This window comes from Tamandua tetradactyla, chromosome 2 (assembly GCF_023851605.1).
Source record: "Tamandua tetradactyla isolate mTamTet1 chromosome 2, mTamTet1.pri, whole genome shotgun sequence".
NCBI lineage: Eukaryota > Metazoa > Chordata > Mammalia > Pilosa > Myrmecophagidae > Tamandua > Tamandua tetradactyla.
The window spans coordinates 143,931,401-143,943,602 of record NC_135328.1 but is presented as its reverse complement, the minus strand read 5'-3'; the positions used below and the strand labels follow the sequence as shown (position 1 = coordinate 143,943,602).

Below are 12,202 nucleotides of genomic sequence, written 5' to 3'. Positions count from 1 at the left end.
GTCTTTGTAGATTTCTTGGGGGGGGGGGGGGCAGACCCCAAAACAAAAAAGTCTTTTCTGTGGTTGTAGTGGGGTTTCAAGAGAGAAGACATTCAATGCACATGTAGAAGACCTTCAATGCACGTGTTTCACCTACATCTGGAGCCGGTGTTCTTTTCATTCTTCTAGGAGAAGTGAAGTTGCAGCATTTGTAGAAGAACACTTAAATTATTCTAGCATTTGTGGATGTCTCCCTTTTCCAAGTGGACTGAATTGCATCATTAAATGCAGCACTTCCTGTATTCAGCCTTATTTTGTTTTTCTCCCTTTGTTCTGGCTTCCTAACTAACCAGTAAACTCCCTGAAGGTTAGGATGAGATCTGGTTCTGCTTCCACACAACCCACACTAGGAAGAACAAAGCTTATCTCTAGCAGCAGTCACTTGTTGATTGACTTTCCATTTCACAGATCAGCATTCCCTGGTCATGCTGCAACTTATTCCTCTGCAGCCTTGTCGAACCTCTCCAGACACTCGTAGCAACATTTCAGGAAACCAGAACATGAGCTCCTGGAAAATCTCAGGCAAAACCCTTTTCTACCTACATCCTAAATCCTGCTTCCTCTTCAGGTCTACAATGAACAAATTTCATTTATTTTAAGAAAACCATTTTTCTCCCAACACCTCCATCCTAATTCTGTCCTTCCTCCTTACCCTTCAGAGATGGGACACTAGTGTAATAAAGGACTTTCTTTCTCTTTTCCGTGTAAGAGGTGACCATGTTTTGTTTTGTTTTGTTTGACGTGACTCCTTTCATTTGTATAATAGATGTTTTATACGGAGGGATGAGGAACAAATAAAGAGACACAGCAATCACATTTTGCGTGGGGAGTGGTCCCTGGGAGTTTTAATGGAATGTCATAAATTTTGCGTAGGCAATCCAGCAGGCTGAAGAGGGGCTGAAAGAGTTTGATGCAGAGATCGTCGAATTAAAAAAACAAGGGGACAGACTACAGGTTGAGCAGCTTTCCATGCAGGAGCTCTCCAGACTCCAGGTACAATTCCACCCAATTTCAGCCTCAATGAATATCCTAACTTGAAATCAAGAAGAAATTATTTTTTTCTATGTTCTTGGTTTTCTCCAAGCAGTTCACATCATTTCAGTCCAAACTTTTCTTTCAAATTACTCTTAGAAAATTTTCTGAAACTTTTAGCAGATTGAGTGCAATAAAAGGAACTGCATTCTCATGCTTTCACGTTGACTTTATTATATCTGGCGTAGTTTCATTGTAGCAGATTATTTTCTTCTCTTGAAAATATAATAATTAAGGCTCTTACCCAGAAAAGTTAAAAGAGAGATATCTACCTTAATTGTAATATCCCTCTAAAAAATGTTTTAAAGGAAAAATACTCAAGCTGTTGCTTTTTAGAAAGTTTTTTGTGGTTTTGTCTGAATGGAACAGAAGCGTTATTTCAATTCAGGAACGACAACAAAAAAATTAAATTAGAAGGCAGTGAAATCTGAACAGACATCCTGGCATCATTCAGGAACAGAGAATAACACTTTAGGTTAATTTGCTTTCCTAGATCTAACATGTAGGCCAAAATCCAATATTGGGTAGAAGGAGGATGCTGGGATAGGAGACCAGGTAAATTTAGCACCTGATTGGCAACATGGATTTGTATTATTAAGAAAAAATTTTATACAGCAATGCACACACACATGCACAGACACACAGACAAACTTATTTTTCTCTGCACGCCTTATTGGGGAATGATTGAGGGAGTGGTATGAGTCCCGCATTGAGTCACGAGTTTTCTTTTGAGAAAGCAAAATAGTTTTTATAAAAAAAGAAGTTCCAGTTTAATTTTCTCATTCCTTTATCTAACATTTCCTACTGTCATAAGCCCCCCCACCCCCACTTTGTACATTTTAGACAGCTTTCCTATGGCCCTTAAGGCATCAGCTGTCAATGTCAAATGTCATCACACTAAATAGGCATTAAAATTGAACTTTTCCAGATTGCACTATTTTGGCCTGTTAGAACCTTAATATGATACATTAATCAGGGCCATATGCCTCAAATAAATTCTGTGTTTGGTGTATCATCGTCTCCTAAAACGTCTTTCCAGTTTTAAACAGTTATTTACTCCACCACATTTGGCAAACACATTGCCTTTTCAAACCTTAGAACCTCTTTCTGCTCACATTAAACTCCTCTGTTTCTTTAGCTTTTTCTTTGAAGAATAATTTAAAATCTGATTATTTAACAGAAAAAAAGCATTAGGAATGCTATATTCAACAACTCTAAAATTACATAACTTGTAGAACATGATATAAATTAGATTTGCATTTTGTGTGACATCTCCTCAGTCCCATGAACCATTTTTTGGCATCTCAACCCCATTAACTGTTGGCATCTTAGCAAGATGTCAAATCTGTCTCATGGGCCATTTCCAGGCAACCCTTTTGCCTATGCTTTGGAATGTTGAAATATAAAAGCTTATTTTTCTGAAAGAAGCTTTAAAGTTGAGACTCTCAGGGAAGACTGGCCAATGTCCTCCATGAGGACAGTGCACGGAGGTTACATACTGAGCTTCCTGGGGTTGGCCATGACATTTATTTAAGGAGGCACCTGAGCATGTGTTGAGAGTGAGTGTTGCATCGCTGTTTCCTAGGACATGTATGACGAGCTGATGGTCACCATTGGCTCCCGACGGAGCTGTCTGAACCAGAATCTGGCTCTCAAGGGTCAGTACGAGAGGGCACTGCAGGATCTGGCAGACCTGCTTGACACTGGACGAGAGAAGATGGCAGAAGACCAAAAAACCATCGTGTCTTCCAAGGAGGAAATCCAACAACTGCTTGACAAACACAAGGTACCAAAAAGAGAGAGAAGAAAGTATATTAGGGAAAGCCTATTGTCACTCACTGATACATGTTTAGTTAAACCTAACTATTCTTAATCTTCCCTAAATTCCTACTTGTACATGTTATTTTTTGTAATTCAAACCCACTGGCGTCCAATAAAACAGAGAAATTGTAAGGGGTATGTTTCTATGATTTTGTAAGTTAATAAGGAAAACCAATGACCAACAGTTTTGATCGTCAGTTCCTCACTAGTGTTAGCCAGGCTTGCTCCCTTCAAGAACTGTAATTGAGGGGAAACTCAGGGCCTCTCTTTGCAGGAGCTCAACTTCCTTCTTAAGTCTCCTATGGATCCTTTGTGCCCCTTTGTTCATTTAGTTCTAGGTGCTCTCTATACCTTCATTTTTCCAGCTAAGGATGCTGGTTCTGCTCTAGGAATGCAGACCTGCCCTCTCAACTCTGCTTTGGGTTTGAATCTGTAACATGATTTACTCAGCTCCTTTGCTCCTTAACTCATGCTCTCTAGCAGCAGCCAGCTTCTGAGCCTTTTCCTGGGACACAGATGCATCCCATTCATAATCCCGCCTGGGACGCCGTGTGTAGCTTGGTCAGTATGTGTCATAACCAAACTCAGACTGGACCCTCTTCCTTAGTAGAGAAGTGCCTGTTCAGCACACAAACATAACTCTTGAATTATTAGCAAGGGATATGGAATGAGCAAATCTGCCCATCCAGAGACCCAGCCTCCCAGGTTATGGGAATTTCCCATAGAGAAGCTTAAAAATTCCTGTTGGGTTATAGATGGTTAACAAAAACTGCCCATCATGTAGATCTCTGGTGGTTTGTAAAGGTGGATTTTTGTTTTGCTGTGTTTTGGAATTGTACTTCTTGCTCTTTTTTCCCAGAGGTTTTTATCCAAAACTTTATGATTTATTACAGCCTTATCATTTGGCTTTGAAAACACTGCTTTCAAGTTCGCAACTGTTTTTTCTCAAATCTTTGGACATAGCAATAAAAAATCTTTCTGAGTTCTTCCAGAAGGGAAACTAGGATCGATGGGTAGAAAGAATAGGGAAATGAAGCTCAATGGAAGAAGTACTCCACGGGGAGCAGACTGTTGATTGGATGGCTGTCCTGGTGGTGAGGCCAGTTGAGGCCATCAGAGGACAGAGAGTATAAAATGAGTCTCAGCTTTTGGTGAATGCTGTGCTAAATGGTCTCCAAGGTCTTTTCCAGATTGAAGATCCTATGATACCATAATTATAATAATTGCTGGTTAAAAATAATATCTCTGGCTTCTTCCGACCACACCATTTGCTGAGGGAATGTTCTGCAATGCAATTAGCAGTGAGTTACAGCCACACTGCCCTGGTTCAAAGTCTGGCTTTGCCTCTCCTAGCTGAGTGATCTTGGGTGCATTACATACCCCGTGTGGCTCAGCATCCACATCCATAGACTGTGAAATGAAAGCACCCACCTCTAAGAGTTGATACAAGGAGTAAATGAGTTAGTCAGGTTAGAATGCTTCTAGCCTGCCCAGCCAAGTGGTAAGCACTCAGTTAGTGTTAGCTGCTATGATAGATCCCCAGTCCTTCAGTTCTGCCTGTGGCTCTGGAAATAGGAAATGGGGATTCTCCGACCCCATCCTCCAGAGCCATTGACATGGGAAACTAATATTTCAAAAACATTTATAAGATTGTTCAAGACCTGCAATTTTCTGTTGCATGTAGGTATAACCAGAAGGAAAATTCAACATATATAATACCAGTCAATATGTGCCAAGCTTTCCCAGTGCCTGCCCATGAAAAAAAAAATATATATATATATATATATATATATTTGCCAAGAGTAATACAAGGCAGCAAATACCCCCAAAGTTTAGGAGTGGGGCCCAAGCCCAGGCCTGGAGGAGGAAAGATCATTGGATTTGTAAAAGAGGACATCTTAGGGAAAACAGAAGCCAGTGTTGGGAAAGATGGGAGATGGCAGTGGATATGTTCAAGTGCTGGGAAGGCCAATTTGGGTGGTGGAGACAATGAAAAAGGAAGGGAAGAAAGTAGATGGATGAGATATTAGAAGGGTAGAAGAGTTTTTCCAGCAGCTGGCAACCCATGAAGAGCTCTTCTTGGGGGACCATATGTTTGCTGTATATCAGGGTGTAAGATACCCTTAACTGGGAGACAAGAGAGGCAAATTAGGAGGGTAGACCCCATTCCTGCAGGAAGCAGTGGCCTGGATGAAGCTGGAGGTGAGTGGGAACAGAAAGTTTCCATCCACCTGTTAGCTGAGTTTTGCCAGCTTTCACCTTGGAAGGTATTTTTTATCGTGAATTTGTGCATATATGAGTTGCTGACTTCTTTCTACCTGAAAAATTGCAGGAATACTTTCAGGGCCTGGAATCTCATATGATCTTGACCGAAACACTCTTCAGAAAGATAAACAGCTTTGCAGTCCTGAAGGAAACACAATTCCACACAGACCTGATGGCTCAGGCTTCAGCGGTGCTGAAACAGGCTCATAAGAGGGGCGTGGAGCTGGAGTACATTCTAGAGGTGGGTCTATTGGTGTGATTATCCCCATTTTTCCAAGTGCTGAAAATGAGGTTCAGAGAAGTTTGGTAACTTGCGCTGGTCTCACAGCCTGTTAGCTGCTGCTGGGGCAAACACCGGTTTGTTCACAGTGGTTTGCAGGATTGCCATCTGTTTACTTTCTTTAAACCCATCTTTTGCTTCCCAAGCACAAACTGCATGGACATAACATTAAAGAGAATCTCTTTGGTGTCTGTTCTGCAACCTAAGAAAGATTTCTTAGCTCACAGACCAACATTGCCTTTCTAGACCTGGGCCCGTCTGGATGAGGAGCACCGGGAGCTCAGCAGGCAGCTGGAGGTGGTGGCAGGCAGCATCCCGAGCGTGGGCTTGGTGGAGGAGAGTGAGGGCAGACTCATCGACCGGATAGCACTCTACCAGGTCGGTGTGCAGTGGCATCTTGGTGCCATATTTCCTTTTGAAACTTTCCAATAGCTTTAACAGGAATTAAACAAACTTGCAACCAAATATCTTTCTTAAGTGCTTTTACTTTTCTTTTGAGTAATCTACATCATTGAAATTCACAAAGCATGGTAGAGTTGGAGTGTTTGTTTCATCATATAACGTGAAGAGACCTCTTTTTTTCTCTTTTCTTAATGAGAGAGCTCTTACTGAGAATTCAGTCTCCACCAAAAGCATTTTCTATAGTTTATGTTTGTCTCACACTAATCGTGAAATAAATAAAGCTTGATAGCTTTCAGTGCACCTAAAGTTACTACTGCTATTGCCAGAGAGGGAGAGAGAGAGAGAAAACTTCTATTCTTACGAGTAAATGAAACATCTCAAAGTTTCCAGTGTGCCTTTGGTGCAGATAATTTCAGTTAAAGTTTAAATAAAGCGTAGTAGAACCACTATGTGCACCAGAGAAATTATAAATCTTAAAGAGAAAAAAATTGCACTATCCATATTTTTAACCTGGTGCTTTCAATCATTTTAGCATTTAAAGTCCAGCCTCGACGAATACCAGCCCAAATTATATCAGGTATTAGATGATGGGAAACGACTTCTGATATCCATTAGCTGCTCAGATCTGGAAAGCCAGCTAAATCAACTTGGAGAACACTGGTTAAATAATACCAACAAAGTGTCTAAGGAACTTCACAGACTGGAAACCATACTCAAACACTGGACTAGGTAATGCAATGACTATTTTGCATATTTTTAGATTAGTACTTTAGGGTATAAGGTTGGTGGGTTGAGGACTCGAAAGAGAAATGGTCCCTCAAGGAGCTTGATGCATAGTTTGGAAAATAAAGATAAGCACAGAATCCCCAGTTGGATTGTTGTACAATTATCTCAACATATAATTATCCCCTCAATTCCAAAAGCCAATATATAATTTACAGGGAGGCAGATGTCTAATGCAGGTTGCCTTTGAGCTTTCATCTTCTCTTGCCTATTACTGTATATGAATGCTCCCAGTAAAACTTTAGAAGCAGAGAAAAAACAGAAAGTGTGTATTGAGAAGGGGATATTTACCATGGGCAACAGCAAGTTGATTTTTATGTAACCAAATACTCAGTTTCGATGTCACCTTCATTCGAAAAGACTTTTATAACCTTCACCAATTTTTTTCCTAAATAACCTCCATGTGAAGGAGTAAGAGAAAGATGTTTTTACTCTCAGCATCAAAATGGAAAAGCTGAAACCCTAAGAGAGAATTTCAGAGCATCAACCCAGAGCATTTTTCTCCTGTTTTAACACTGTTGACATTGGTGAATTACGTTGGGTTGGATGTTCACTTTAGGCTCATTGATATACTTGCAGGTATCAAAATGAATCTGCAGATCTAATTCACTGGTTACAGTCTGCAAAAGACAGGCTAGAATTTTGGACCCAGCAATCTGTGACAGTCCCTCAAGACCTGGAAATGGTCCGTGACCATCTGAATGCTTTCCTGGTAAGCCTAAAATTCAAAGGCCTTCGATTCTGTCTTATTGTTTTCAGGCCTGTAGTCGATATTGATCGGTACAATAGTAAAAAGGAAATCAGTTGTCGATGGATATACTTGATACAGTGAGCCAGGGACAATTTGTCAGTGTTAACTTACTATGTGCATTCAAGAATTATTTAAAATAATAGATAAAATAACGTTTAATGTTTCTGCTTCAAAGCAGTTTTGGAATCATGGCTTCATAGTTGGCTTCCACTGCAAGGAAAGGGTGTACTTCTTCTGTTTTACTTTTTCCCTCTGAAAAAGTAAAACAGAGAAAATGGTTTGATGTAATAAATTGGTCTCTTCCCTTCAATGAAAGGTCTGTTTATTTAATCCTGCTATGAGCATTACTCCCTCTTTTAGGAGTTTTCAAAAGAAGTGGATGCTAAATCGTCCCTGAAATCATCTGTTCTGAGCACCGGTAATCAGCTTCTTCGATTAAAGAAGGTGGACACAGCTGCCCTGCGCTCTGAGCTCTCTCACATTGATGGCCGATGGACTGAGCTGCTGACCAATATTCCAGTTGTGCAGGAAAAGCTTCACCAGGTAGAGAATTAATTGTTGATTTGACTTGTGAGAGCTGATTTTAGCTATGTTGATTAGAAGAGTACATTAGCTTGCTTTTGCTCACAAATTTAAGTTGATTTTGTTTGGGATATCTTCTTGACCTTCTTCTCTTCCATTGCATTGCATATGAAAAGTGAGCATTTGGACAAAGCACTGCTCAGACAGCATATCTTCCAGTTCATGAGCTTCTTTAATGTGTGGGGTGCGTGGTGCACATGTATACATTGGAATCTTTTTCTGGCCTTGTTTAAATGCTGGTTTTCCTCATGGGGAAAATGCAGGTAATTGGATCTGCCTCATTAAATGAACAATTATGAAGATTTAATAACCTAAGATGTGTAAAAGACCTATCAATTTACCTACAGTAAAACAACGGGCATTCAGTAAATGTTACCACTCTTCTCAGTTGGAAATATGCCTTGGTCCCCTCAATTCCAAGAGCCTTTTATCTTTTTCTTTGACATACATCATGTATACCAGGTATGAATGCTCTGTTTGACGTATCTGCCTCCTCCTCTTTCTTTAGAAGGTGGATGTTCTTAGAAGTCAGAACACCCCATGTGCATACCTTTATTTTTGAGCTTCTCATAGAAGTTGATCTACAAATATTTTAAGTGATTACTTTTTTTGTCCCTCCAAATCCTTATTTACAATAAGTATCAGCATAAATTTGTCATGTATCAAGTGGAATACAGAATTCTAAATATATTGTAGTTAAAACCGAGGAAATTGGCAATGCTCTTTGGAATAAATATTAGAGTGCCAAAAATCTTGAGGATGATAGCTCAGAGTAGTATTTTTCTTTCTTCTTTTAACGTTCCTGAGTCATAATACACAGAGATTTTATAAGATAATTAATAAAATACAGAATACATCTGTTGAATGTTTTATAGTTAATTTTTTTAAACTCATAAAACTAGCTATAAAATAAAAATAATATTTTCCTCTTGCCAGTGTTTTGATTAATTAGTTAATGTTTATACAATGTTTATGGTATTGGATGTCAAGTGAACATAAGATGGCTATTAGTGTTCATTGTTTGCCTGATGTTTAATTTAGAGTTTCTATTAGAGTTAAGATCCAAAACATTGTTAAGAAGTATCATCTTGTTGGTACATTAATAAGAACCAATGTAGGGTTTTTAAGTCAGCAGAAATTGTATTTGAATTTTATCACTATAATGTGTTCTGCCTCTAACTTGGATAGCTCCAAATGGATAAGCTTCCGTCCCGCCATGCCATCACTGAGCTCATGAGTTGGATTTCTCTAATGGAAAATGTTATTCAAATGGATGAAGAGAAGATTAAAAATGCCATAGGTCGCAAAGAAATTCATGAATACCTTCAGAAATATAAGGTAATTGAAAGATTTTTGGTTTTTAACTTTTAATAAGTTTGAACCATTTTATTTGGAAGAACTCAAAAACTCCAATTATGGCAATCAAATCTGGGAGTGTATGCTCCATTCATAATGATGGGATAGATGTTCATTGGCAAGAAATCCTCTTTACTTTTAAAAATGTGGACTAGAGGGTGCCAGGGTAATTCAGTGGTAGAATTCTTGCCTGCCATGCGGGAGACGCGGGTTCGATTCCTGGCCCAAAAAACAAACAGTCAAGCAAACAAACAAACAAAAATTCAACAAATGGTGCTGCAATAATGGGGTACTCATATGGAAAAAGAATGAACTGTGACCTCTGCCATACAGCATACAAAAAATTGTGGACTAAATCATGGGAGTAATAATGAGGCCTAAGATTACTTAAGGTTTTCCAATTCATGGTAAAATAGAAGACATTTGCATGTGTGTCCTGATTTTATTTTCTCCCCTCTGTTTTAGGGTTTTAAGATAGACATTAACTGTAAACAATTGACCGTCGATTTTGTGAACCAGTCTGTGCTGCAGATAAGCAGTCAGGATGTGGAGAGCAAACGGAGTGACAAGACTGATTTTGCTGAGCAACTTGGAGCTATGAATAAAAGTTGGCAAATCCTGCAAGGCCTGGTCACTGAGAAGGTGAGCCAGATGGTCTGCTGTTGGCCCATACTTACATAGAAACTCCCCAAAACAGGCCCACTCTAGACAGAAAACTCATCACTAAGGGTATACCAATCTTGGGCACGTGAAGTCTTCTGAGATTGCCCCTGAAGGTCATCTCATTATAAATTCTCTTTAGTCCTGTTAATGATTTTCTTGTAGGTGTCTTCTACTCTTTGCATATTTCATGTTAAGTTTTTAAAAAATGCCTCATCATTTATTCTGCCTCTGCTTCAAGTTGACATAAGGTCTTCATGTGCTTTCCAATAATAATCATTGACCCACATCTTCATAAAATTCAATGTCACATATACAGTGGACTCTACTTAATTTGGAGAAAGGGATGTCTGAAGTAACTAATTAGCCTGAGAATGATTTGATTCTGAGATAAAATTGCTGACTTTTCATTGCATTGTGTTTGCTCAGATCCAGCTTTTGGAAGGCTTATTGGAATCTTGGACAGAATATGAAAATAACGTGCAATGTCTGAGAACTTGGTTTGAAACCCAAGAGAAGAGACTGAAGGAACAGCATCGAATTGGAGATCAGGCCTCAGTTCAGAATGCAATGAAAGACTGTCAGGTAACCAATGGAATATGCTAAAAGAATCTGCAGACTCTAAGATTGGAGAGTTAAATATTGAATCAAGGTACATTTGATAACCAATTTATCTGATTCTGTGAGTTTATAGAATTTTTATTAGTTTTTCTTTTTACCTGTTAAACTTTTTTTTTAATGTGACCCCTGCATAAAGCATACCAAAAAAACCCATTTTTTTTAATTATGAAAATTTTCAGAAAACACTCCTAATTAGAGCAAGATAAGGCTGAGAAACCTCATATAGTGGTTACCAGATATAATGATCATAAGGATTTGTCACATTTGCCTGAATTCTTTTTAATTCAAGATTTTATGGCAAATCCCAGACATCATGTCATTTTATTCCTACATAGAACAATAAATATCTCTAAAAAAATGTATTATCACCACTGAAAATCTAACAATAATTCCTTTATATTATTTAATGCTCAATCCATAACCATATTGCCTCAATTGTCTTTAAAATGACCTTTTCCATTGGTTTATTCAAATAAGGATACAGTGTCCCATATACTACATTTGCTTGTTAGGTCTCAAGTCTCTTTGATTTTTTTTTTTATTATGAATTTGTTGCAGAAACCATAGACTGCTTTAACTTCAGAACTTGCCCGTGTATTTCTCTGTAAGATATTGCTTTTCTCTTCTCTTGCATTTCCTATAAGTGGAGATGAGGGTTAGGGTCTGATTGGATTTGAGTTACACCTGAGGGAAGTCCCTCCTAGCTGGCAGTGCCTCTTCCATTTGTACTGTCTCAGGCAGGGTCTGTTTGTTTCCCTGTTAATTGATGAGGTTCAGAGGTCCAATTTAAGGTGTCATATTTTAAATGTTTCCCAGTAGCTTAGGTACATATCATCTTTCCTCATGCATTGTCCATACTACAAAACAAATGTGATTGCAATTATTGCTATGATAACTTTTTTTAAATAACTCAATAATTCATAACATATTACAGATGATCTGTGACTGTTACCTTGTCATGTTTTCTGAACACAATTTAAGACTTGACTGGAAGGTAATTCTATAGAAAAGTTCCTTTCCCCAAATCTTGATTTTATATTCCAACTTTCAAAAAGAAATCCGTCTGGCAATGATCTCCTTTCCAAAACGCATTTTTTCTGTGGGGACATTTTTGGAGAGAGACACATTTAAATATGAAATCAAAGCTTTTTGGTTCTGAAAAGGAAGAGCAGAAGCTTTTTATGCTGGGCTGCCAGGCTAATGGGTTGCATGAAAACTTTGGGTGGAGAAAAATGACAAAGAAAATCATATAGAAAAATACCTTGAAATAAACAGCAACAAAAACACCTCACATCAGAAGATGGGTATGGAAAGGATCGTAGACCACAAATATGTACAAATGGACTCACTGCATTTCCAATCTTCCAGAGTATTTTTAAATTTAGGCCATAAATCCTAAAATCTACAAATACGCTAGAATTTCAAAATTTTTTTCTTTGCAGGGTGGAATGCCATGTCTCCTGATGCATTCCTAAGTTAAAATGTTTCCATTTCCAAAATTAAAAGATACTTCTAAGTGTTAGGCTTAATTAGGCCCTAGTCTTTCCTTGCTACCATGCTGTGATAAACTTTATTACTGAAAGACTGAAATAATGCACTAATATAACTTT

At 38.5% G+C, this 12,202-nt stretch overlaps 1 protein-coding gene across 14 annotated transcripts in view; it reads left to right on the top strand.

Moving 5' to 3' along the window:
• Nucleotides 1-12,202, top strand: part of SYNE1 (spectrin repeat containing nuclear envelope protein 1) — a 536,476-nt gene that overhangs the window by 405,881 nt on the left and 118,393 nt on the right. For all 14 annotated transcript variants that reach the window (XM_077149294.1, XM_077149293.1, XM_077149295.1 and 11 more), the window contains 10 exons: nucleotides 913-1,032; nucleotides 2,657-2,857; nucleotides 5,225-5,398; nucleotides 5,684-5,815; nucleotides 6,372-6,568; nucleotides 7,202-7,334; nucleotides 7,734-7,916; nucleotides 9,144-9,293; nucleotides 9,777-9,953; nucleotides 10,401-10,556. In XM_077149294.1, coding sequence (XP_077005409.1) covers nucleotides 913-1,032; nucleotides 2,657-2,857; nucleotides 5,225-5,398; nucleotides 5,684-5,815; nucleotides 6,372-6,568; nucleotides 7,202-7,334; nucleotides 7,734-7,916; nucleotides 9,144-9,293; nucleotides 9,777-9,953; nucleotides 10,401-10,556 — 1,623 coding nt within the window. The remainder of the gene's footprint in view (nucleotides 1-912; nucleotides 1,033-2,656; nucleotides 2,858-5,224; nucleotides 5,399-5,683; nucleotides 5,816-6,371; nucleotides 6,569-7,201; nucleotides 7,335-7,733; nucleotides 7,917-9,143; nucleotides 9,294-9,776; nucleotides 9,954-10,400; nucleotides 10,557-12,202) is intronic.